This window comes from Colletes gigas, unplaced genomic scaffold (assembly GCF_013123115.1).
Source record: "Colletes gigas isolate AHSC1104 unplaced genomic scaffold, ASM1312311v1 Colletes_gigas_Sc00012, whole genome shotgun sequence".
NCBI lineage: Eukaryota > Metazoa > Arthropoda > Insecta > Hymenoptera > Colletidae > Colletes > Colletes gigas.
Genome location: NW_025106641.1, coordinates 601327 through 628403, shown reverse-complemented (window position 1 = coordinate 628403; position 27077 = coordinate 601327). Strand labels below are relative to the sequence as shown.

At 36.7% G+C, this 27077-nt stretch overlaps 2 protein-coding genes across 3 annotated transcripts; both read right to left on the bottom strand.

The window, feature by feature from the left end:
- Positions 1 to 5288: 5288 nt before the first annotated feature.
- LOC122398826 (probable ubiquitin carboxyl-terminal hydrolase FAF-X) lies at positions 5289 to 19919 on the bottom strand. Of its 2 annotated transcripts, none has more exons than XM_043399048.1 (30): positions 19800 to 19919; positions 17888 to 18100; positions 17528 to 17792; positions 17226 to 17451; positions 17018 to 17152; positions 16792 to 16948; positions 16385 to 16708; positions 15485 to 15742; positions 15308 to 15406; positions 14944 to 15221; positions 14647 to 14848; positions 14236 to 14565; positions 13813 to 14147; positions 13461 to 13701; positions 13191 to 13328; positions 12827 to 13096; positions 10991 to 12750; positions 10727 to 10900; positions 10518 to 10659; positions 10138 to 10442; positions 9808 to 10058; positions 9557 to 9732; positions 9273 to 9469; positions 9059 to 9186; positions 8792 to 8958; positions 8437 to 8702; positions 8121 to 8356; positions 7833 to 8035; positions 7469 to 7734; positions 5289 to 7214 (listed from the first exon to the last, which is right to left on the bottom strand). In XM_043399048.1, the coding sequence occupies exons 2-30, from the start codon at positions 17951 to 17953 to the stop codon at positions 7067 to 7069; spliced, it is 7743 nt and encodes a 2580-aa protein (XP_043254983.1). In that variant the 5' UTR covers positions 17954 to 18100; positions 19800 to 19919; the 3' UTR covers positions 5289 to 7066. The 2 variants fall into 2 exon arrangements, with proteins under 2 accessions (XP_043254983.1, XP_043254984.1); XM_043399049.1 differs by lacking the exon at positions 19800 to 19919 and adding an exon at positions 19435 to 19567.
- Positions 19920 to 21845: 1926 nt separating this feature from the next.
- LOC122398676 (eukaryotic translation initiation factor 2A) lies at positions 21846 to 26193 on the bottom strand. Its single transcript, XM_043398764.1, has 12 exons — positions 25990 to 26193; positions 25223 to 25486; positions 24894 to 24993; positions 24429 to 24604; positions 23516 to 23604; positions 23296 to 23446; positions 23032 to 23202; positions 22758 to 22932; positions 22526 to 22689; positions 22367 to 22465; positions 22096 to 22298; positions 21846 to 22014 (listed from the first exon to the last, which is right to left on the bottom strand). Exons 1-12 carry the CDS (start codon positions 26015 to 26017, stop codon positions 21889 to 21891), a joined length of 1746 nt encoding a protein of 581 aa, XP_043254699.1. The 5' UTR covers positions 26018 to 26193; the 3' UTR covers positions 21846 to 21888.
- Between the last annotated feature and the right edge of the window lie 884 nt (positions 26194 to 27077).

The window sequence follows — 27077 nt, the reverse complement described above, 5'->3', positions numbered from 1 at the left end:
GAACTACGTAAAAAATACAGTCTCTGTTAAAAGTATAGTCCATGAAAGAGATATAGCGAACATCTCCATAGAAAAACAGGGAGGAACACCCTTGTTTGTTTTTAATCGGTACACTCTTCTTTATATATTTGATTTTCTGTTTCTCTATATCTCTTTCATCGTCTACGCCTTCGTACATCACTTTCGTTGCCAAGTATTTATTTTTTATTCGTGTACCGCGACACCTGTTAAGCGCACGTCGAAACGTGCCCTCGAATCGTTTGAGAAGTACATTTTCGCTAAGATAACCTACGAAGAAGAATTTTACGTTATCTCGAGCAAAGTATTTTTACAATACGGTTAAGAACACCAAGGAAACGAATGTAAGTCGGAAATTTGAGTGGCAGAGAGAAGAAAGCATGCATAACGTTGTTGCAAATGAATCGTTCGAGAGAGATGCAAGAGAAAGAGCAGATAAAAGAAAAAAAAGGGTAGCACGTCGTCCTGTTGTTGATCACTGTATCCATGTATTTTGTAACGTTAGCATTGCAACGCGCTTATATTCCTATGGAATCGATGGTTCGTGCCATAATTTTAACGAGAAAGATGAATTAAAATAAAAAATTGAACACGGCAAAAGCATTCGTTGAACGTATCGGTTGAAATGTATTTTCTCTGCGCTTGTTTCGATTTTCGAGATATTTCGTATCTGCCGTTCGTAAGCTTACATTTTATTCGTGCACAAGGTTATGTCTCAAATGATATTGTGTCTCTCGTAATTCTTGCAGGATGACCTTTGCTTTCTTTACTGGTGCCAAAGAAAATCACAAGAAATAAAAAAAAACACAGAATCACATAAATAGTATAGCAATACAATGTCTCGTAATGCCACCTTGACTCCATCTTTGTCGAAATGGATCAAACTTCGATAACGAACTACTCTATTTTTGTAACCAACCGAGAACACTTTAAGCGATTATTTCACATTATTCTTCATTGACTGCGCGCAATTTTTGTACGAAACTGTGACAATTTTTATAGCATTTGTTATTGAAGAAATTTTCAATCAGAATTACGCACAAACTTTTCGCACGAATTGCAAACCAACAACGGTTCCGTTTCGATTCATCGTGACGAACATGGAGTCGACGTGAAGCGAATAAGTTCTTTAAAAGCCCCTTTCGCACCTGTGTCTTACAACGCGCATCTTTGGACGAAGAATTCCATTCAAGTTCCATCTGTAAACGCACCTGTCCGTAAAACATCTGTCTACTTTGTTTCATCTACGAATGTACGTTTACTAGGTTTACGATTTTTCAATTATGAGGAGAAATTCAAAGGAAGCACACAAAGTCCCAATGAAACCAAAAGTGAACATTGTTAGACGCAACAATTTATGTTTAACTATTTTCTCTGTCGATTCATTTTTAGTTTCTATTCTTTCGTTCGTCCAAGGTATTTATTTAATTGCATCTGAAAATTTGTGTGCGTGCGAGCGATTGCCTCTGTTTTTGCTGTATCGTCTCTCGTTGCCACTATTAGAGATCGAAACATTGAGTTAGGCAGACGCAAATACATTTAATAAGAAAACTTTAACGAGAAGTCCTTGTCGTCGCAAATACACGGGCAATCGTAATCCCAAGCAAATACTGCTACTTGTCCGATTATTGTGTACAAAAACATGAATAAAAGAAAAACATACATACACATGAAAACGGTATTATGAATTGTAACGTACCTGTGCACTCCCAGAGACCGGATGTCGAAACACTATTACATCTACTACGAAACAAAATTTTAACTATTTTCTACGTTTAATGCAACGAAACATTTCTCGATCTCACAAATGCTACGCGACAACGTACGAGTATACTCTGTCGACCGGATTGCAAATCTAGAATTTCTTGTCGCACTTTTACGAGGTCGATTTTTTATTTCGCGTTACGCAAACTTTACATAGGATGAAATGTTTGTTTCGTCGATGATTCGCCAAACTGCGATTCTTCTATTATTTTTCCACGAAAAGAAGAAAGCACCAGCGTGTTTACATTCCCGCTCTTGTTGCAGTCTGCTGACCTTCCCGTCGTCACAGGCGTTACACGTTGACGAAAGTCGACGACGGTCACAATGAGACTGACTGCCAGCCTGAGAAAATATTCGCTCATTGTTGAACAGTATTGGTGGGTATTCTGTTTCACTCGGTCGCGAATTGACTGCCGTCGATCTTCGTCACCATTTTCGGCCAATAGCGATATCTGCGATGGCAGACTACAGCAGAAGTGGGAATCTAACCACGCTGTGCCTTATCTTGGAAAATACGTTCGAACACGATCTTATTCGGACTACTTTTAATTACACAGTTAAACAAAGTTTTGCAACAATTCGAATGTTTTCAACGTGGACGTTCGCATGCATAATCTTCCGTATCGACGAACTAAATTGCAGCAGGGTTAAAAAGCGTTCAAATCGCAGAATTAAGTTTAAAATAACATTTCAGTTAATTTGTGCAATCAACTCAGCTTTTGTTCTTTCGTCTAAATTAGTTCTGTTGTTTATTTCTTCTCTCATTTTGCAGCACGTAAAATAGAGATGTACAAAATTCTTATTTAGATAAAAATTTCGAATAACGAATAAAATATGAACAACTATTTATTCCGTAATCGTTAAATGAAAATTTCAATCATAGAATTGACTATTTCGTAAAGAACCGATAGAAGGACTGTTCGATCGAATAATACGCTATACCTACGTTAGATTGATTGGTTATCTATTATTCGAATAAAATTTTGCCCAACTCTGACATTGAATAAATAACGGAGGACCTACTTTTGTTCTATAAATGCATCAACGATACAAAATAGTAGTTGGTTATATTAAAGTTGCAAACGATACGTAGATAAAGATCGCCGGGGTGATATATCGAAGGCATTTCAAGGTCACTTTCGTTTGTATCCTTTAAGAAACCCAAGAGTTATTTTTACTAATAATTTCGTTGTCTCCTTTTGCAAAAAAACATATCGAGTTTGACAAACTAACCTTATTTGCTACCGATTGAATTTAGTTTATTAGATTCTTTAAATATGCAGACCAACAACAAATGATCTCGAAATGTCTTCGATTTCTTCATCTATCAATCTATCCTTTGGCATTCAAATAATTCTTTATACTCTAAATATCCAATATTTTTTACAACAAAATAAAACCACTTATAGATTAAAATAGACCACCCTATAATTTATCCGGTAATTTACAATCCCAGCTTGAAATCACGATTTAACGACGAAGAATAAATCGAGGAATTCAATAAATTTTTTCGTTGCCACTGGCCTATTGAAATTTCTCCAAGTTCTTATACGTTTTTTTCGATCATTCGCTCGGTAATGTTGGTCGGCGCGATTTTTCATCTTGAGCGCTTGTGAAATCTTATTGGAGAGTCGCTTTGTTTAGAATACAGGTTGTCTCGGAACTACAGACGCAAACTTAACCTCTTGCGAGTTTCATTAGCCAGCTACATTTGTGCCTGTGGTTCCAAGACACCCTGTACGGTATACAAAGAAGTGCTTGGCGTCGAAAGGGCGACATGACTCATTGAATGAAACAAACGTGTTTGACACAGAAGGATTGTATTTCGATGATGGAGCGCAAAGGGTTTCGGCAATGAAATCGGTACGCGTGTAAATACATTGTCCGCTTAACGAGGTAGTTGAATCGGTGAATCGTTCTGTTGTCTTTCTTTCGTTTAAATCAGCCTCGGAGAAAATCGTCAAAGGCAAATGAGAAACGCGAGGCGCAGACAAAACGTTGGGAACCACGTTCCACGATGGATTCTGTACACTAAAATACTCAAACACACGGTGCATTTTTTTATATTATAAAAATTGTTGAAGAATCGTAGTTTGGAGAAGAAAAGAAAAAAAAAAAAAACAAAAAGAAAAGTGAAACGAAGAGACAGAAAATAAAAACTTTCGAGAGCTGCGCTACACTACTAAATAAACGAAGTTAAAATTAACTTCCTTCCGTTTATTTAATTTTACTGACTAGAGCGTCGATCGAGTGAATACATAAAATTACGTTTACAACTAAAACTAAACGGGCATCCACAAAGGGGCCTTGTTATTTTTCGTTTCGTTTACGTTTTAAGAAAGTTTTTCTGTCGCGTATAGATTCGAATTACTAATTACTTTTTTTTTTTTTTCCCCCCTTTCATTTTCATCCCACTTGTAAGCATCATACAACTGTACAGCTTTAGGTTATACACTTTTTTTTTTCCGTTTTCTTTTTCTTTTAATGTCTTCGTATGCATTTGCCTTTGATTTTTGATTCGTGCACGCCTCTCGACAAATGTTCGCATCGATCGCCTTCGCTCGTTATCGAGATTTGTGAATTCGTCTTTTTGTTCTTGTTGTTGTTGTTGTTGTTTTTATCCCAATGACGCTCCACACGCATAAGAGAAAAATAGTTCGTATTTCGTCGTTTACTGGCTGTTACGGAAACGATTACTGCATTAAAGATGGCCGCCAATGTTGATCGACTCTCGTGGTTCTGTCGCTTTGCACAGAAACAGTGATAATGAGAATGCCGCGTTCGATGAAATCACGATAATTTCGGACAGTCAGTTGATTGTTTAATTAGAACCATGTACCCGGCTGTCGCATTTCGTGTTATTCTCGCTCTTACCTCTCTATCGCTCGTTTAGCCAAAAAAAAAAGAAACGATCGAAAGTAAAGAAATTATACGATACTACGTTGTTGTTGTTGTTGTTGTTGTTGTTGTATCATGACACAACAAACTTTCGAGGTTCGACCGCATAAATCTTGACATTTGATTCTTCAAAGAAATCAAGTTATATGTATATATCATACAAGACGTGTTACGCTTATGTAGCGATACAATTAAATATTAAATAATTATAGACTACATTCTCTTGTTAACAAAAAGAAAGAAATGAACTTAGCATACAGTCTGTGTACAAAAAACCAGGATTTACAATAGCGTACTAACCTCAATGTATAATAGGAATATAATAATTTTTATCACATATAAAAAGCAGTTGTATATGTACATATCTGAGTAAGATTAGGTACCATTATCGTTATCATTATTATTATTATTTAACCGATAGAAGCTATTATATAATTTGGTACACTGTTTAACGTGGATATTTGATAAATACGAACAATAATCAATATGTCGTTATTTCCTGGTGTCTTGACATTGTCGTTGGTTTCTCATCGCACGAATTCCTATGTATACACACGGTTCGCTTTTTTTTATCCTCATTACACGTGACTTTTATTTTCTCTTTTTTCCCCAGTTTTCTTCATTTTTTTTTTTTTTTTTAGTATCATCTATATAATATCTATATAACACATGTTATTCAATAAGTCAGAGCTATGGCCAGTTCATAAGTTTAAAAATTGTCCGATCGCAGTCACGTTTGTCTCCATTTAGTTTACGCGTGTATGCCCGATAAAATGCCATAACCGGTACAATTTGCCTGTCTAAATTCCGTTTCTTGTCGAGTGGGAAACTCAGAATTGCTTTGTTACAATACCGCGAAAAGACCACAGCTCTTTTCTCAACGATGTGATCGTACCATAGAACGATACAAATTAGAGTTTTATATTTGCTCCATACCCTTTTGGTGCTACCGTCACGCTTTCTTCAATTCCTTTTGTTTGTAAAAATTTGGACTTCGAACAAGGACTCGTCTTTCTCTCGCGACAACACGGATCTCTTATGCTAAAACCGAACAACAGTTCCTTTCAGCGGCGTTTCAATTATTCATCGTCAACGGCGTCAAGTTACGAGTTATCCCGTTGTTAGCTTCCATTTTATTCAACTAATTTTAATTGAACAGTCGACACTCCGGCACCGCGTACTTCGACGTATGTATCTCTCGCGTAGTTTTCATCGATTCCATTCTCTAGCTTCTCCGTAAATAATCAACGTAACAGACAAAAATAGAAGCAATCGAATTCGAAGTAACAACCCGATCTCTTAAACATCTATCTAAGAATACAAATGGAGTCGCACAATATCGAAGGCACAACTCTTTCAAATTGGATGAAATGAAAGAAAGCACAATGGGAGGCATCATTGGTGTATGTCTAAATTCTTAAACAGCGTAATCCGCCGCACAGAGAAATGACTTTCCTTCTTTGATGCTTGAGATTAAGTACAAGGAAATTTCTTCTTTCATGTATGTGTGTGTATGTGTATATGTGTACTCTTTTTTCTTTTAATTCGTCTTGAAAGACTAAAATAGTGAAATATCAATAGTTGCATAATTTTCTTTTTTTTTTTTTTTCCTTTCTGTAGCTCTGCTTTTGTTTTTCCAATTAAATCGTAAACTACTGTACGTTTAGCCTTATCTTTCGGTCGTTAGAAAGTTTCATTTTAACGTTTTTTTTTATTAGTAACAAATTTACATAGGCATACGGAAACTTACGTTCTTTTATACCTTTGTTTTCTATTCGGCAGAGACGGGATTCCATAACACTATTCGCTATACATTTATACAATCTTATCGTATTCCTACACTCGAATTCGTATGCATTAATCGAGGCAAGTCAGATTCATAGCTAAATTGTTTCCTTTTTTTTCCATTTTGTTTTTCGTTTCCTGTCAACCTCTTCCGGAGGTTTCTTCCTACCAGAACGTCACCATCTCCAAGTTCGAAAGCAGAAAACCGATCATGGATGCACGAAATGAAGAAATGCGCGAACGTTTAGGTGTACGAAAAAAACCACGACGGGAATTGGTTGCCTCAACCAATACGTAGAAATTCTGTTCTTAATCGTAATCGCCCTGCTGGTTCTATCGTCGTTCCTCTTCTTCTCTCGTTAATGCAAATAGCTATACCCACATCGTATCATTATGAATTGTAACTGCCCACAATAAAACTGACAGATTGCAAATGCAAAGTTCGTGAATACCAGTTGCAAAAAAAGAACAGTTTTGCGAGTTATATCTGTACAGGTGCCTCTACCGTTCGGCACCAAGCTGCTGGCGCAGTAACATCTAAGTAGTTTGAAATTGTTTCACCGAGGCAGCAACTTGGTAGAACGTCAGTGTTTAGCGTTCATTATGGATCCCGGCTGGTATTTTGCGATGACTCACAGTTCTGTGGACTGTGTAACTGGTGAGCTAAAAGAGGAGTGTGAACTGGAGACGGTCCAGGTTGCGGTTGTTGTTCCTCCAGCATTTGCTGTATCACGGTCACATCGGGGTAACTGAAAACAAAAAATTACGACCGTGCCTGCAACGCGATATAAACATGGCAATTTTCATTACCAAACAGTTATATATTTTACGACACTATATTATATTGCGTACATCCTTGTACGAGTCGAAAAAACAGTTCGGAAGCTTTCACCAAATGGAAACTGTCGTGAAAATCATCGGTGACAAGATAAAAACTGTCACCGAAGTGATTTGTAAAACTACGATGTTTTAGAGATTAGTGTAATGTAGAAAGGAATCTTACCCTAAAGACATCCATCCTAGCGTGCGCCCTGATCGCATTACCACTCTATTTTGAGGTTGGTACTTCTCTGCTTCCTCCGCGCATTCTTCGCTCGCGTCTTCCACCTCTCGTTCCACATCGGGACAAAGTTCATATGCTCTCTCTAATGTCTTCCTTGCACTGTTGCTGCGTTCTAATACGTATCCATTCGTAGAATCATTAGACTGCGCTGGTGGAGACCAATTACTGTACGCGTGAGTGTACGGTGTCGTAGAAGCGTACGGTCTCTGCAAAAGGAAATTAATATTCACGTAGTCGATCTAATTTATAAATAAATCGATACTTTCTGATATAATTAAATCGTTCGTCGTCGTTGAACGCTTACTTTCTCGAGTTCTTCGTGAAGCCAGTCGATAGCGTGAATCCACTTCCTCTTCAATTCGGGATTGTGATGCAGAAGTTGGTGCGCAGGTCTACATTTACTGAAAAGCTGCACCATACATTTGATGCACTGATAGGCTCTTTTCTGATAGTGGTGTTTACTTCTTTGTATTATTTCGAATAATCCTTCTCTTTCGTCCGGTACACCTGGAAATATTACAAGGACGAGGTAGTCGCATTTGGCAATATTAATATATATGTTACTGTATAATATTTTCATCTACATGTATACCTTTAAGAGCATTATGAACACGATGCGTCTGCCATGAATCCTCCATAAGAAGCATGGCAAGTAGTAATTCCGTGTGATGTTTCAGCTCGTGTGTGAAAGCAAATCCAATTTGCCATAACAATTCGCTGAGTACTGTCCGTGATAGGTGTGGATTTTCCCAGCAACAATATTGCAGTAATTTCACTGTGTCTTCGGTGACGTTCACGTCGGCATCTTCGATCAGTTTTTTCATGTAACTATCAACAAAAACGTATATCACCATGTTGGTAATAGGTTTGTCTTTTATTTGCGATATTCGTTAACGAGCAATTCTTACTTGTTTTTAACAAAAAGGATATCCGCTGCCTGTGGTTGTATAGGCATTAAATATTCATTCTGGCAGGCCGGGTCTCCGTACGGATTCGGCAAAGGCGCTACTCCTGATTGTGCATGACTTGAATGTGCTTTCGATGATACGTCGCAGCAACGTATTAACATGCTAACTACTTGGTGCAATTTAGTCAATTCAGGATACTGATACTTTATTGTAGGGCCGGGTCCCTCGTCGATTGCAACCAACATAAACGTAACCGGAACGTTCAACTATAAATAAAATAAAAATTATAATTTTTTATCGTTACTGCATTTCGTAAAATATTGTTCCTCGATTCCGTGAGAAACTGGTTCTTTACCTTAAGCAACTGAGCCTTTTCAGCAAGACCAAGCGACGCGTATGTGTAGAACAAGGAAAAATAGTGTGGTAGGTGACGCCCATGATCGGAGATTTCACGATGAAGCAAAGAAAGAACTGCGTGCAACAAGTGATCGCTGAGCGTCGCCGTTGGGTCCAATAGTATGGCTGAAAAAGTATTCGAAAGAAACGTCAAAAAAGTGTTATTTCTATAGCGTCCAGGTCTGATTCCCAATAATTGCATTGAACGTACTGTGAAAGAACTTACTTGGTGCGTTTAAACTAGGCGGCACGCATGGGCCATCCTGAAGGGAAACGTGTGCAAGAAATACCAAAATTTTGAGAAAAGCTGTTCGAACTTCTGTACTGGGACAGCTCAAAAGGTACTCGCAAAATCTAAAGACAATTAATTAATTTCGTTAAGTATTGACGGTGCCTAGACTCATGCATATATACTGAAGAAAACTCAAGATACGTGGTACCTATGCGGATGATTAAATAGCACATTATGAGCAAACCAGGACCGCACAGATTTACTACTGCGCAAATGGTGACAGACAATATCGTACCAATCCGTTGCATTTCCACGCAAAGTCTTTTTAGTATGGAAACCTGTATAAAACAGGAATCTCGACGCTAATTGAACGGACAACATAGCAAGTTCTTCCTGCTCGGAGCTCTACAACAGCAACAGTCATAAAATTATCAGAAATTATACGTTAAAACGTCAACGTTCAAGAAATTACTATTTATCAAACGAACTTACAAGTTTCTCGTTCATATTTTGCCTATTGATGTTCAGGGGATTGCAAGATACGAGTTTCTTGATAAATTGAAAATACTCCGCGCTAAATTGGTTCCGATTATGCATGAATTTTATATTCTGTTTTCTAACGCTGTATTCGATAGCTGGTGGCATTTTCATAACTCCTAGTTTCGTATCTAAAAGTCAAAGAACCTCCATAGTACGCGAATTTAATAACGTTTAAATCGGAACAGAATCTAAACGATACTTACACAATGATAATTCATTAACGCTTTTCATCAAACAATTTTCCTCCACGTCCAATCTGGTGTAAAATAACATATATGCGTTCCACCATCGTTTCTGCTTCCGGTAACTCATCCGTTTAAGCATGTGATCAAACACTTCTCCCAAATAATCGCCGCCAAAGCATTGAGACTTCATTTCTTCCTCCTCTTCCATTTTGCATTCCATAACATCGCCATCGTCGAATTTATACCATTTAGCAATGCCATCGCTTTGCCTGACAAAGTAATATTAACGTTAATCCTACTTCAATCCAACCTAACACACGTGTAATTGTTCAAACTTTCTTTAAATACCTGTGCAAAATATAAGAATAGTAATGGCCCCCGCTAGCCTGACCACTGTGGACTACGATGCCAGTCAATTGGTATTTAGTACAAGTTCCTTTTATTGACTCCTCGTAGTCACAGTCTATAACTTCTCCCTCCACTTTAGCAAGTCCAGAAACAGTATAAGGTTCCATATCCAAATCTCTCGGGAATTCAAAATAATCGTTAAACTTTATGGCGCAAACTCTCTCAAAATCGTATTCGAATCTTTTCAATTGAATGGCTAAAACAGGTGGCAACTTCTTCACGCATAATCGTTTCACCGTCACGACCTGAAAACAAAATGTAATAATACATCGCCTGAACAAGGGAACATCGTTCGCTATCTAAATCTCCAAAAGGTATACCTTTTTGTTACATTTATCGCAGTGATAAGCATCTGCGCCTTCTAGCAATTCCCCTTTCACGTACTGTTCGAGAGAATCCAATAGATTGCTGTGATTCCTGATGTCCACGCTTATCAAACTGAACGGCTCTTCCTTGGAATATCTGCAGATAATGTAATGCAGTATTACAGTTTACCGAAAAGAGCAGAACATAAGAATTAAGAAGGTACCTATGAGGGCAACCTTTGCAGATTTTCTGGTCGCTGTATGAACCACCAAGAATCCTGCTCATTATCTGTTCATGTCCCAAAGCTTTTAACGCCTCGTCCAAGCTTTCCACTAGGCTCATGAAAAATTCTACAGCGTCTTGTTGTTCCCTGAGATTTACAGGCTCACCCTGAAGTCTGAAAACAATATCGCCGGCACTATTGTAGTATAATAACTTAACGATGCATAGTAACCAGTATTTGAATTTACAGAAACATTATACTTACTTAAAATGTTTCCAGAGACCTCTGGGTATATAATATTGCAATTTGCTGTAAGCCAGATGACCAAAAATCGCTTGGACCTGTTTCAGAATGCCGATATTATATTCCTTTCTGGATTCATCGGCGCCGCATTTCTCTTCGTTCGTATCGTTATCGTTCGCTTCGATCGTTTGTTCTCCCTCGATCCTCTCCTCGCCGGAGAAATCCTCGTTCAAGTCTGTGGCTGCACCCTCCGCGGCCAGAAGCCCGACCCTTATGCTCTCGACCATGTACAATTGTTGTAATACTGAGTTCATGTAGCAAGTCGCGCCTGCGTTCTTTAGACCCACAAAGCCCTTTAACGGCCGAAGGCCAACCGGTGGTAGGTAATCCCACTCTACTAGCGGTTCGTCTCTCTCCGAGTAAAACATGTCAGTGAGCATTATGACTAGAAGTTTCATGTTGGGTGCACAGCCTATACAAAGGCCTACGAGTAGATCGAACGCCGCGCTGGTCGACTGAGGCGTGGTGCAGACCGGGCTCGCTTGCGAGGCACTTAGTTCGCCGGTGCTGCGCAGTTGCAGCATAAGACGCGACGCGGGAAACACGAAGTCCTCGACCAATTCTTTTATCAAATTTGCGCCGTGTTTCTCGTCCGAACCCAGTTCGTACTTCTTGCTCGGTGGCAGGAACGCCAATAGCTCTTTAGTGAGGCCTAGGTGGCCCTCGAGGACAGCCTCGTCGATTTGACTCTCGCCGGTCTCTTTCACGTTGTCGCAAACCTTCTTCAGCCACGCTATCTCGATGTTCAACAACGTCTCGGCGGTCAAGAGGGGACATCCCGACATGTGAGAGAAATTCAACAGTCTGCACAACAGCTGAAAGTACTCGTGACTCTGTTTCGCGTGTTCCATCACGGTGGTGTTCAAAACCGAGAAGAGCAGAGTTATCGCGAACAGCAACGGCTGATGACCGCTACTGTACCATGTCGATATAAGAAAAAACTGCTCGGCCGCGGCCATTCTGACCATTCTCGACGTACTCAGTAACACAAGATCTATCAGAAACGTGTGCCACATTTTGTCCCTGGGCAATGATTCCAACGCGGTCGGGTTCAACACCAAGGCGATCGTCAGAACTTCCAACGCCTCTTTGCACACCAACACGTCGTTGTTGTCAGGATTGTTAAACGTTTCTTTCTCGTTTGTCTCGTGCAGCGTATGAAGCATTTCGACGGATGCGTTTATATTGTTTAGATTGCCCGTGGATGCCGCCCATGCTAGCTTGATTATGGCACGAATGGTTGCTACGTCCGGTAGCTCCCAGGATAGGGCTTGCATAAAAAGCTGCCGACATTTCTCGAACTCCGTTCCTCCGCACAACATCCGACGCGATAGATGTTGAGCCAACTTCGCCGCCACGCTTCTCAACATGTACTCGGTGTTCTGGTTCGGTACGCTTTGCAACGCTTGCTTCAGAACCGCCACTGGACCTCGATTGTTATGCACGTGATTATCATGATTCTCGGAAATTCCAGCTTGCTGCACTTCGTCCATCACGCAGACCATCACGTTACCCACCACCGTCAACAACAGTTTGCACAACTTCAACACCGTTAAATACGCTGCCCGTTTCGTGATCTCGTCGGCGTTTGGTAAAAACTTGTTTTTAGTTAACATCTCGAGGATAACGCCGGCCTCGCCGCTCTTTATGAAATTGCACTGAAACTCGAATGCTCTTTCCGACATCGGGTCCAGAGCTGGCATTAACAAACTATATAAAACCTGAAACGCATACTCCAGTTATGAATCCTCCTTGAGAGCGCGAGAAACGGTCCAAGACTTTACAAATACTATTTACCTCTAAATTGTATAAAACTTGGCTAGGGCTCGCAGTAAAAAATAAAGAATCTACCGTGGTATTTTGTTCATTACAAAGAGCATTATCTAAATTATCGTCGTCCTTACATTGACCGAACAACCACTGTAATCGCGACACAGTGAGTGTATCTGGTGGCACCAATTGTAACAGATTTCGTGCACCGTCGCGTAATTGCGCGTGCTGAAGTGTACATCCTAGATCTGACAATTGAAAGAAAAACGTAGCGTATTGCGATCTTTGCGATATTACCTACGAAAGAATATAATAATGTTAGGGTAGAACAAAGATGGAACGAATATTTCAAGAAAAAAAGACATTCCTGTGTAAAGAGAAATTAACATACCACGCCCGGTAAGCTATTTTCTGCCTCCACGTTCGGTCCATCGTATGGATGATGCGGGGAACTAGTGGAGCTATCAGAACTACTATCTGGCGAACTTGGCATGTTACTGTTCACTTGACTCAGCTTTGCAGACAATAGCTAAACGAAAAGTATTCAATTTATAGTTGATAAATATTATTTGTTAGCAATTTATGTTATATTTGATTAATATTATGACGAATTGTACATCCTAATTGCAAGAAAAATTATATTTTAATTATTAGTACAAACCATTTTATCTCGTAATGGAGTTTGAGAAAGAAGCTTTCTGTCGTCCGCTGGCTCCAGGGACTCCCCATTAAGAAATAAGTCAAGTTTTACGTTCGATCCGTTTGCTTTAATTCGGCGCAGTATTTGTCGTCTCAACGATCCTAAAGTGTCATTACTGTGTGTGAACACATCTATATCATCTACATTGCGACCAGGATTTGCAAAACGAATAATGAGAGACAGATGCTTCCCACGAGCTGCTCTGTAATTAAACACGATACAACGTTTTCGTTATACATATAATACAACATGGAAATATTTTCAAGCAGTCTTATCCCATACACTTTTTGTGAATATAAACAACTAATTATACCTATGTAATGGCAATATTCTTCGTTCCACGGGAAATGCTGAATCGCACTCGTTTATGTATTCCTGCAACACCTTCATGACGCGACACATTTTCATAGCTTCCACTTTAATTTTATTCGACATTTGTTCCTCGCGTTCCTCTTTCCCTTCGAGGTACACTTTGCTCAACACGGACACAGTGTCGTAATGTGCTTTCAATCTGTCCATGCACTCGCCTATGTACGTCACATGAAACGCTAGAACCGAAGAGTGAAGTCGCGGTCCCAAATTAGTGTTTACTTCCTTTAAGAGCTCAATGGCGCGATTTGCAATTTCTTCGGGGCTATTGGTTACAACCTAAATGAAGAAATATACAAACACGTGTAATTACAAAAGACATTATTGCCATAGAAATAACCCAACCAGGTGTTACGATTTTACTCACTCGCCACAAGTAATCTGTACCAATGAGGTCAACGTCATCCATAAAAAACGTTCTTCTTTTTAGTTTCAGTTTCCCCTCCTTCGAGTTAACGGCTTTGAAAAATCGCTCGTAACATTTAATACCGCTTTCTGTCAGTAATGTTGGATCCAATTGTAGTATATTTTTTTGGAAAAAGTCTTTGTTTATTGCTGGATCAAGATCTGGTTCGTCTCCCATTAATTTCGAAAACCACTTGAAGCAAGCTTCACGATCGGACACGAATACGCCCTGTTCTGCTAAACACTGCCAAATTTGTTCAGCTTGATCTTCGCATAACCATAATTGACCATCCTATCAAAAGATATACAATTAATCGATGATATACATTCGCGATTGAAACGTTCTGTTATTATGCAAATGATCGTAACATACTTTTAATAAGAAACGAAGGAAATTAAGCCTTTCTTGCACTTGCATAATGTGATTGTAACGATCATCGGGCATGTAAGTGTTCGCATCAATTTCCGGATTTTCTTTGACCAATTGCCGCATTTTATCCATATAGTTTGTTAAACTGTTCGTTACAAGAATTACTATTGAATGTTCTGCTTGAAGTCGTTCAATAACATCTTGCCTAAACGATACAAAAATAACAAGTAAAATATTGTATAAAAGAAAGCAAGTATTGTTAATTCTAAATCACAATTAGCATTCTCCATATCGACATACCTAAAATGTAAGTGATGACCACGTGGAGCGTGACTTACTATGTTGGGATTCGGTTCGTATAGACAACATATTTCTCGAATCTGTTTCAAGGCAGGTAAAGCCCACTTATCGCCGCTCTTCAATTCTTCCACACATTTGTCCAACCAAATTGTTTTTTGAGCATCTCTTTCTTGCGAACACGAATAATCGAGAATTTTTACATGAGCATTTAGTGCTTGATCCATGATCTCTGTAGGTACCTCGTCAGAATGAGCCAAATTCCAAAAGAGAGTTAAAACCTAGTTTTAAAGAAAGGTACAATTAAGTTAAAATAAAACCAGAAATTAGATTATATGTACACGTGTAAACAAAAAAATAACTGAACCTTATGTGCCATTACGCCATCCTTATCATCTTCCGCTAATCTTCTGATTAATTCTAATAACTTTTCTCTTTGTTTCTTATTAGCAGTCTTCCAACTCATCTGGGATAAAAAATTTTTTTAATTAAATCATAATAATCATCGCGATAAATATAATTATAATTTCACGATTATGAATACCTGAAAACATTCAAAAAGATGATCGAGTTGTTCGGGGCTAAAATCCCAAGCAAGTTTGGCCAGTAAGTCATGAACATTTTTCACGATTGCTTCATGTTTCCCGGCTTGTGCCGCCCAAACAGCGTCTAAATCTTCTAAAGTCAATGCGCGTTCTTTTATAATAAAGCGTAAAATTTTTTCCAACTTTTCAACGTACTGAGGCTGATGCAACGAATCTCTCAAGACGATTTCTAATACTCCGTTCTCTTTTATCCATTTCTACGTAAACAGAACAATGTCAAATACTCGTTAGTCTTCATTGGCCTTCTGTGTAATACGCATATGTATACATAGAACACAGTTTAACACATTTCTATTTAGATAAAATTTTATTCGTGACTCACGAATGAAACGTTAATCGTTACGCGTTATGTAAACGAAAACACGATTCTTCGTACGTGTTCGCGCGTGTCTATGATCTTTATACGCGTATAATATTATATGTATTATTTGTGCGTTGTATATTAATTCTACGTGGAATACGTCAAACTATAAAATTATATAACAAATAAATATTTATCCGTCCGTCTTCGTCATTCGAATAAAAGCTTTATAGATATAAAACCTTTATTTGTGACCGACAAACACTATTAATAACGCCCAATCCTGGTAGAGTGTACGTTTATTTGAAATTGTTTCGACATTTCGATCGCATATATTTGCTTCCCTTCCGGGTGTAAATTTAGAAAGACAAAATATTGCAAATGAAATTTTGAACACAATGACAGTTTGCGGTATCTTGTCTTTTCAAGTTTATGTCCTGAAGAAAATTAAATAATCCATTGGATATCGAAGTGCAAACAAAATGAAGACACTATATCTTCCAATTAACTTTTATCTAATTTTTTAAATTGAACTTACAGCCATGCGTTCTGCGGTGAGCCATTCTTCTTCCTCGGTAATCGCGTTTCGATGTTGATAAAAACTAACCGTGGTAATTACTTTATTTACTTCATTTAAAGCATTCATTTTTCCATTGAACGAAGAAATTTGTAAGAGTCTCAATATCATTTTCAGTCTCAAAATTTCCAAATTTTTAATCATTTCGTCCTGTTGCGGCACACGCGACACTAAACATTTGGCGGCTTTGATTATGGCTGATATCGCATCATTTTTTGATTCATTTTTCGCTTCCTTCTTTAATTCTTCGTCAGTTAAATTATTCAAAATTACAGGCACCATTTCCTACGTGTAAGGGAACATGTTACAAAACAGAAATTCGGCTAGAATTGAATTTTACTAATTGAAATACTACACGAGATACTCACCACAATAGGCATAAGATATTTAACTATTGTATGAACAGTAAGTAGTTCATGACATAAACCAAAAGGTCTGATTAAAGCATAAATAACTGGTACTGTTAAATTTCGGCCGCTCTGAAATCTAGAGAGCAAAATCTCAAATCCATTATGACTTCCAAACCTGCAAGAAAATAGTATTAAGAACACAGTAGAAATCATAAAATCGAGAAGGATAATATTATTCATCCACCTATTTATAAGATCTACTAGCCAACCGCGAGGACTTCTTGAATCGGATGGTGGACGCGCATAAAGTTCTTCATCAGGTATATCACTGCAAGCGGGAACAGTTTCCGAAGGCCTTGCAGCATTAAATGTGTGAAATCTACAAAAAATACATCAGGATTTAATACTGCAAGGAAATCTTTTTTAATTATCTATATGAATATTTAACTCACTTATTACTAGGATTAAAAACCATCGCCAGCAAATCAAGGAGAGGAAACCAGTCCTCGTCCAGTTTCAGAACACATAGTTCCACCAACCACTGGCAGTTTGTATTAATACAATTCTGAATATTCAATTTCCAACTACTTACTGCATCATCGGTTAATATTTTGGTAAAAGAAATTGTGAGTCCCTCTCGAAAAAAGCGTTGACACGCTTCGCTTTGTACATCAATTCCTACAAAGAGTTGTATTCAAAATTAGTGTTATTTGATCGCGCAAAAGGAAGAAAATTACTTGTTGTAGACAACAACCTTTTTTACAAAGTTCGATACTGGCTCGCAGCAGGCACTCTAACTCCTGTTCTGGCAGAACTGGTACAACCCAGCGTGGACTAGATATTTTCTCATGAAGAATATTGAGTTTTGCTACAGGAAAATCAGGTTCCCCCTGGAGTTGATTACTATCCTCTACCGAAGTTAAGGTATCATTGGTGCATTCTGTTTGTACCACATTCTCTGTGAGTTGAAGTCCTGACATTGTGTCAGCCAATTGTTGCGGACCCGGTGGACTGTGCATCTATTATACGTTTTACATTAATTTGACAATAATAAAGGATTAAGTAAACTTGATCCGACCGGCAATTCTTAGATAAAAATATTATTGCAATGTACCTGTGTACTTTGCTGGCTGTCTGGAGGGTCTATGCCTACTCCGTGGCCTCTTGTGGCGATCGTCATTTTGCGTGCTCTTTGCTATATTCCAATTATCTCAATACCTCTTGGTCCAATAATCGCACCACCAATAACAATCATTCAACTCATTCACTGACATTAAATATAATTATACCCTAAAGGCCTTGTTTGAATAAACTATACCTACATTATCTGAAACAAAATAATAAAGTTTTCTCAACATTGACAAATATTTAATCACAATTTTCTACAGTTGTAAACACAATACCGTTCCAATGACCTTTTGTGAACCAACATTTTTCAGCACAAATATTACGAGTATATTATAGCATCTAAACTTACTGTACTAGACTTGTAGTAAAACATTTACAAAAAATTTACCAATTCGCATCTATAACTGTAAAAATATGTTGTCTGGTACATTCGCGTGTTGTTCAGGTCAAAAAACTACACCGCATCTGCAGTAATACACACAAAAGTGCGTTGTTAAATATTTCAGAGTATGTACTTGTGTTTGCAAATCATTTTTATAAATTTATTATTCTGTATATTGTTAACAGCTTAAATATTATTCACTTCGTATGCAAAAGAATTTTAGAATAGTTAAACAATTCATGACACTCACAGATTTGTTCAAATAAGACTAAAACGTTTATTCGTCCCTATAAAATTACTATCGAGAAAACTGGGTGCAAAACACTATTCTTGCATTCATTTTTAGAACCAGCATGCAAGCTTACAGCTTTCATGGGATACTTTGTGTAAACTCTAAATTTAATAAATTCTCCCATCCATGTTTAGATCAGCAATCAGGGCATTTGATAAAATATTTCGAATATTTTCGAGCACGACGAAATTTCTATTCCCGAAATTTTTAGAGAACAAAGGTAACACGCGACGGCGATTCCTACGATTACTTAATGCTCGAAAACGTGGGAACAAATCTGTGTGTCACCTGTAATTCAAGCCTGTCCCGGGGGTAGACCAGCGAGTGTCAATATTTCGCCGTCGAACACCAGAAAACGAATTTCAACGAGATCTACGAGGAAATGCAGATAACGAGGGACGTGTCGCAGATTCGGTAAGTCGCATGACAGCATGATCTTGCTAAGGTTTCAACCGACGAATTCCGATCATTTGTCCTCGGCCAACGAGAAACGGATTCTTTCGTAAACGATAATGGTGTCACTCGACCGCGCGGAAGGCTCGATGCAAAATTAATAATCCCGTCCAAAGGGCCCGTAATTCTTTTCCCGAATTTCGCAATCCGTACGAAAGGTACGATGTCATGTCGCGAATTATTCTTCCGTCTCGCTCTCTCTCTCCTTTCCTGGCTCTTTTTATTTCTTCGGGTGTATCGTCGAACGTACCGAGAGCTGTCAACCGTCAAAAATTCGAGCCAGGAAGCAGACCAAGCCGGCTCGGTTTCTGTCGATGAGACAGCATCATCGAGTAAACGGTATCCCGAAAGATCGTCGCCAAATTGGCTCGAAATTGCGCGAAAATAACGTATATGGCGTGCTTACAAAGAGCTAACGTCGAGCGGCGACGGAAAAGAAATCACAGATATTCGTATGCCCGCACTGCTCTCACGGGCATCAGATCTATTTCGTTAACAACGAATTAGGTAAAATGATCCCAGTCAACCGGTACCTATGTGGTTTCAACGATCCACGGTGTTCAGAGAGCAACTATTTTCGCCCCGTTCACTCAACCGGGCCACCTCCGGACAAAATGGCGACCATCCTAACGATTAGCACTGCCGTATTAAGAAAAACCTTTTTAAATTCCCTGCCCGAATAAATACCGATCAGATAACGACATACAGTGACACAGACTGTTCCTGCTATCACCAATTATCCCGTAAAGCTTTTAACAAGGGGAAACGCACCTTTACATAGTAAACGGTGGTAGAAATATTTGTTGCACTTTTTGACGTGACGTTATGGAACTCACTGGCGAATCTGTAAACACGGCTATGTTACGGCGCTACTGTCGTCTTCGAGTTAAAACGACCACCGTACACCACTATATTCACGGTGCTTCTCGTGCTTTTTCCCGATCATTCAATCTCGATCGCCACTTCCTTTAATCCCTGTTCATTGGTTTCTCTCGTATATATTCATTTTATTTATCGTCATCGAAGATTATATCGCAAATGCATTAACAGCTCCATTTACGCGGTTAATTTCATCCAAAGTTTACCGCGTAAATTGAATTCTATAAATACGGTACATCGTAGGGAGAAAAAGATCAGACTCGAATTAAGAATAATGTAGTACCATCGGTACGGGAAATATTGGGTAGTGTCAAGTAATTTTTGTTTAATCATAGGCTTTTCGAAAAATGTCAATGTTACGATATACATAGCCGTATATTTTTTACAGATAATTGTATTATTTTCGTCCTCGTTACAGGGTCGTCGTCGTGTTCCTTTACATTATCGCATTAAAAATTGATTAGTTTAACATTATAGTAACAGTTTTTCACCAGTAGTATTTAATCAAGAAAGAATATTGCGTCTATTAAAGATTCAAATGCAAGAAGTAATACGATGTTAATAGAAAAAACGATACATCGTTGACACCTTTTTCTTTAAGTAATTTATTTCCATAAAATTTAATATAACTGTACACAACATTGGCGAATGTAATTTTTCTTCCGATGTTAATTCATTTTATAGTATATCCATTACTCCAAAGATTAAGCTATGTTTTATACGAATATCGTTGAATATGCGCGTCAGAATGAATAATAATATAACTTTATGAGAACTTTACATGGACATACCTTGCATGATAATTTGTTCTTTATCGAACAAAGATTATTATAGAAATTTTATAATTGAAAACGTCGAAACTAATAAAAGCAAGGTAAAGAATATTTCTCTCTTGATTTGTACAATTTCATTCGCTCGATTAAATTTACTAAAGTTTTTTTTCCGAGTAGACATGTAAAATAAAAACAATCTTGAACAATACAATTATTCTTATTACACACTAGATATACATAGAGAATTGAAAAACAAAAAAGGGTAACTTTTAACTCTTGTTAAGGAAAAAAAAAAATGGTATATAAGAAACGAATTAATTAAAAAAGTTAACTTTCTTTTATTACTTAAGTGTTTCTCTAGCTGTGGAACAATAGTTGATACTTTTTTTTGGAAGTTCTTTTCATTTATTTATTAAACTGTGCCAAGTAAACTTGTTTCATCCGACCAGTCTTATAATCCTTGATAGCAAGAAAAATATGAAATGTTAATCTTAAACGTAATACGAGGCACGAAAAACAGAAATATCGTGTATACGAACAAAACATATTCTCAAAATTATAACAATTAAATCACAAAATGATATGGTCTATTTAGAAACCATTAGTAAATGTTCACGGATAGTGAACGGAGTGTTACAAGGAAAAAAAAAATAGTACTCAATAATTTACAAACATGATAATTTAAATAACAGCACCTGCCTCCAGGAACTTATTTTTTGTGTGCATTTAATCTTACAATCACGCTACTTTTCTTTCTCATGCTTCCCGTCTGATTTATAGTTTATATAATCTCCTACTTGACGAACGTAATACCAAACGATGCTTTTGCATTAATCTTTGGTACTACTTGGAAATATTGTTTTAAATGAGAAATCTGTTAAGAAACAAAATATCGATGCTCTCTAATTATTAAAGAATACGTGCGATGGACCATATTAATCCCTTTATCATCGCTCACAGACAAAATTTATGCTTGTATCTTAAACTCTAACAACCTCAATGATGTGGAAACATGTTCAAATCCACTTCCAAAATTTAGTTTGTTCCCACTACCTCTCCGCAGAATAAAAATTTTATTTACAGTCAAACGTAACTTCCTTACGTACGATACTGTAAACGATGGGCCGAGATCATTTTCCGTTCTCAGGAGAAACATTCGGACTTGTCCTTTTTTGTTAATTGTATACATCCGCAATTTGAAATGTTCATCATAAAGCAAGCTCTTCGAGTTCCTTTACTAAATCAGCTTCTTTCTTGATCTTGTCCATTTGATTGATTTCTAATTGTTTGCCTGCTTCTAATTGTTCCTTCAATTTTGAAATCTGCTCTAATTTCTATGTAGAACGAAAAATATAAAAATTTATATCACCAAATATCACTTCTAAGATCTTATTAAATTAAGCAAAAGTTCTTACAACTTTGATCCTTTTAATTTTTTTACTCCTCTCCAATTCGTCACATTCAGGAACATTTGCGGTAGTTAAACTTTGACTTTTTGTGCTTGTAGTGACTTGGCCATTTGTATTTGGATTGTTATAATGCGACTGAGAAGACGCGGAAGCTTCAGATTCCTTCTTAACTTTCTTCGTCTTTTTCTTTGTTTTCGCTGTGCCTTTAGCTATAAATAATATAATGCAACAAATATATAGACTTTATTAGAAATTTACATGTTTTTCTCAAACGTACCGTCTGTCCCTTTTTTAATTCCGAATTCTTCGTCATCGTGTAATTTAAAACATATAGTTTTCCCTCTTGCAGAAGGTGGTCGATACACTTGCTTCGATGCTGTAATCGAATTAATGTAACGATTCTATACTTTTGTTATGTATTATGAAATATCTTTACCTTGTGGCTGGCTAGGAGCGATACCCTCGACAGCTTTATAGCTGATCGCTTTCTCCGGGAATGTATTTGGTGGGAACGTTTGCCAAAGTACTTCCCAAAGTGCTTCTTGTTCATTCCATGGACGTTCGTATAATAATGTTCCCGTGTAGTGCCAAATCTTAAATCTTAATTATAAATTTGTTACTATAAATAGATATTAATTTTTAATTCCGTCCATCTAAACATTACTCACCCATTACCCATTCGAAGTCTGGGCGCTGTAGTTGCAGTCATGAAGTGTTCTCCATCCGGAGACCATTGAAGAAGCGTAGTATCGGGTGCATCGGTTTTAGCAATTAATTTTCTCTTACCAACATCCCACAGTTCGATTCCACCGCGGAGATTGCCAAACCCAGTCAATATCAGAAGTACAACAGTGGTTAAGGAAATTAATTGTTTAATAAAGAATAGAAACATTTCTATTAAGTGCACGACTTAAATAATATTTTTAAGCGACTAAAGGATATTATTTCCTTGTGGATTGTAGTAAATACTATTTCGATGTAGTACTCCAAATTCAAATATCGATTCACACTTAAGATTAAATAATGTGGCTTTGGCTGGCATGAAACCGTATATAACACAGAATTCAGTATTTTTTGGTGACCACTCCACTGCATGTATGGGACCTTCCTTACCTAATGTAAAAAATGAAAATGAAAGTTTTTATATAAAGAATAAAGCGAGCTTGACGGTTTATAAATAACTAAAATCAATAAATTGTTACTTACTGAACATAACCATAGCAGTTTCTCCTTTTGTATTAAGATAATGCAAAGTCTGTTTTCCATAATACGAAGCGCCCGTTTTGTCAACCTCTAAACACGTCATTAATAAAGCACTCGTTCCAACATTATTCCAGTACATATTCACTCTGTCTGCCTAAGGATGAATATTTCGATGAATATCGATATCTTTAGGTCTATATATTCTATAAACGCAATATGATACCTGGAAAAAACTTTTATTTGCCAAAGACTGTGTGGATTCGAATTTTGGATATTGGAATAGTCTGCCAAATGAAGGTTGACCAGATTTTCCTATGATACAGTAACATAAATTACAAAATCAATTCGACGTATACAGTTACAGTATCATTATAATACATATAATTATGCGATTAAAAAATTTGGCATTTAATGTGGAGAGTACTTATTTTTACAAATTTTTCATGTAATAATATAGCAACAGTATTATTTGTCACGTTAATGTCAAGCCTACAATATTAATTTTAATTAATGTTCTGGATATTATTCTATTCATAATTACCTTTTAAACATTCTTTTGATTCCCTATGACTTTATTAATGTACTTACATTTTAAAACTGTGCATGCAATAATCAGGAAAATTTCCCATTACTGTTGATCCTGATCATATATATTCATGCTTGTCTATTTTGCAAAATACCATTATGTATTAATTCTGTTGTACTTCGTTACAATATTAAAGTGTTCTATAGATATAATTGTTTTATAATCTTCATTCCACCTGTGCATTTACATGCTTGCCACACATATTTGCTTCATAATGAGAAACTGAAATAAAAAAGTACTTCATAAAATATGCCAATTTTTATCTCAGCTATACCTGAATTATACTACTATTAAACACTTCCAGATTTATATATTTCAATCCACGACGCACAGTTGTCACTTGATCTTTCGTGGCATTACAATTTTTTAGTTTCTAGTTATCTATTTGTATTAATTTTCTTCATAATAAACCCCGCGATTAATAAAAACTATTTGTTTTTAAATTAAATAGTTCCTTGACAAAAATAATATACTCTCCACATATAAGTACCTTTACATAAAATACATGTATTTATAAGATTTAAAATTAAATGCTACAAAATGCAATTACCCGGCATGTAACAGAGAATATGATATGGAGTATTACTGGGCGATATACTAAAAGTAGCAACTTTGGCTACGTTTATTTTGTGAGCAATTTTTGAAAAATTGACATCCTCGTATAGAATAACTTCCGCGCCAATTAATATCCCACAGAGTTTCTCGTCGCTTGACCACTGAGGCATCCTGAATAGACATGATACGAATATAGCTACATGCTAAATAAAATTCACCAAACATTTATGTACATACATCTTGAAACGATTATGCAAATGAAACATTAAATAACAATGTGAATAATATACTTCTATCAAAGATATTGTATAAAATTGAATTATCACATTTTCAATGTGTAAAGTGTTTCTGAAAATAGTGTTTTCCTCGATCTGTCAAATACACAAGATCAAAACAGACATTATCTTACAATAGATTATTTATCAAGATTATAATAATAATTGATCAAGTAATACTTTACCAATCTAATTGTTTCTTCTGTATTAAACTATTCACTAGTTCTCCATTCTCAGACTTCCATATGTGAAGATTTGGTGATCCTTGAGGATTAGATTGTGTCACTGTAACATAAAAATTAATAATACTCTGTATAATATTATTAGTTATACTATCTAATGTATGTTATATATTGTACATTAATTACACCAAAGCTGAAGCTTTGAGCTGAATTATTTATTTTAATAAAAAAATCTTATATAAAATAAGAATGCAAATAAAATAAAACTAAAACATAAAGAATATTATATATGTAATTTGTACAAATAAATAATATTGAATATAGTCTAATACCAATGAATGGTTCCCATGTCATAAAATATGTGCCTCGAGTGGAGAACTGAATTGAAGAAATTTTGGGCCTCTTGATTTCTGTGGTAACTTTCCATGTATCACATTGTAAAACCTTGGTAGAAATCCCATTTACCCATGCAAAAAAACTTCCCTCTGGACTGAAAACCATCGCTTTACATGTTTTGCTGTCATCTTTAGGAAATGTTTTAACCGGTTCGTACGATGGTGGGCCTTGTCCTAAACTGACCCCAATGGAACCTCTCACTATAAAAGAAATTAAATTGTCAATTTCTCAGTTTCTCTTGAATTTGTCAAAGATATTGATTAAATCAGTTTTAACACGTATTGACTAAACTTATAAAATTGAAAAGATAACATTTTAAATATAATGTTTAAACGCGATATAAATTACATAAAATTAACGAGATACTCTGACCAAAAGAATTTCAAATAACTCCAAATTGTTTACAAAATTATCAGTAATTTTCTAAAGAAATACATGATAAATGTTCTTTGGTCGAAAGCGCATACTCATTCGTGTTTATACTATTAAAATGTAATGCATTCATTCTGTCTCAAATATGTTTAGTTATACGGTGCCACATGACATTTTCGTGCAATCAATTGCAGCATATTATAAAACTTGTAATCGTATTGTGAATAGATATGTACTTCACAGATCCGTATGTTGTCCGTGAGAAAATACTAATTGAAACTCGATCTCTAATTGAGCAAAATATCCATAAAAACAATATAAAAATACTTACCAGCGACACAAGGTACAGGCAACGCCATTTTACCTCCGTTACCATGTGGTACCGTAATATCGAGTATCGAGTTGATACAGTGTGGCCAGATTTGGCATAATTGAGTGTATCGACAGCGGCACTAGTAACGACGAACTTCCTTAGCTTTTAACAGAGTGGTGGGGAAAGCCGACATATCCTACCGCACGAGCCACATGTTACGCCAGGTCAGCACTTCATGCAACTTCGGTGAACAGGAGCCTTTCCTTCTTGCTCTTGAACAGCTGAAGTCCGTCCTCGCGTCAATGGCATACAATTTCGAATCTCGACTGCCCCGACATTTTCACGTTTCAAGTTATATGGGCACAAATATACATATAACCAAAGCCCATATTGAATGAAAAATTGACACGTAAATACACGTTTCAAGACCCCCTGATCATGTTTGACATGAAACAATACTTTGGAAATAAATCGTTTGAATATAGTTTATCAAGTAAGACTGTCGAAATTATTTTCAAACGATTTATTTTCTAATTGTTCTATTATTTCAAATAATAATTTTTTGATTTTATAGCAAAGAATGTTTATTTAATATCAATTCAATAAATTCAATTTGTATTTGTATATTTTTCGCCTATATAGGTAAATATACCATGTTCAGTTTTATTGCATAAGTTGTTCCCACAAATGAGATTTTCTTGGTCTTTAAAAAGACCGGTTCTGTCCCTTGGCCGCTGCTCGTGAAACATCTTCTTGGCCGCCAACTTCCGATTTTGATCGAATGTAAATCTTCAATTAAATTCTTCATCTCGATACGGTCCGTGTTGCTTGGGGGTTGAATACGAAGAATATTCGAAAAGTTGTTCCTTAACGTCGTAAAGTGACAAATTGGTCAGAAAAATTGTCAATTTTCAAACGATCATAACTTTTACAATAGTAAAACTTATATCATTGAAATTTTTTCTAGAAGTTGAGCTCATGAATACCTAGAAAAAAGTATTAGACAACATTTCATTTTGATTTCGATTAAAACTGAAATTTATATTGTTTTAAATTCGCAGCCATTAGCTCGGTGTTACCCATAATGAAGAAGTTCTTCTTGAAAG

Coding starts and splice junctions, on each gene's coding strand:
- LOC122398676 (XM_043398764.1), bottom strand. CDS start 26,017: ATGGCGTTGCCTGTACCTTGTGTCGCTG. Junction 25,487..25,989: donor GCCTGTACCTTGTGTCGCTG/GTAAGTATTTTT, acceptor TTTCTTTTATAG/TGAGAGGTTCCATTGGGGTC. Junction 22,690..22,757: donor AGACTTCGAATGGGTAATGG/GTGAGTAATGTT, acceptor TTTATAATTAAG/ATTTAAGATTTGGCACTACA.
- LOC122398826 (XM_043399048.1), bottom strand. CDS start 17,953: ATGACGATCGCCACAAGAGGCCACGGAGTAGGCATAGACCCTCCAGAC. Junction 15,407..15,484: donor ATCTTTTTGAATGTTTTCAG/GTATTCATAATC, acceptor TTTTTATCCCAG/ATGAGTTGGAAGACTGCTAA. Junction 8,703..8,791: donor AAAAGGCTCAGTTGCTTAAG/GTAAAGAACCAG, acceptor TTTTATTTATAG/TTGAACGTTCCGGTTACGTT.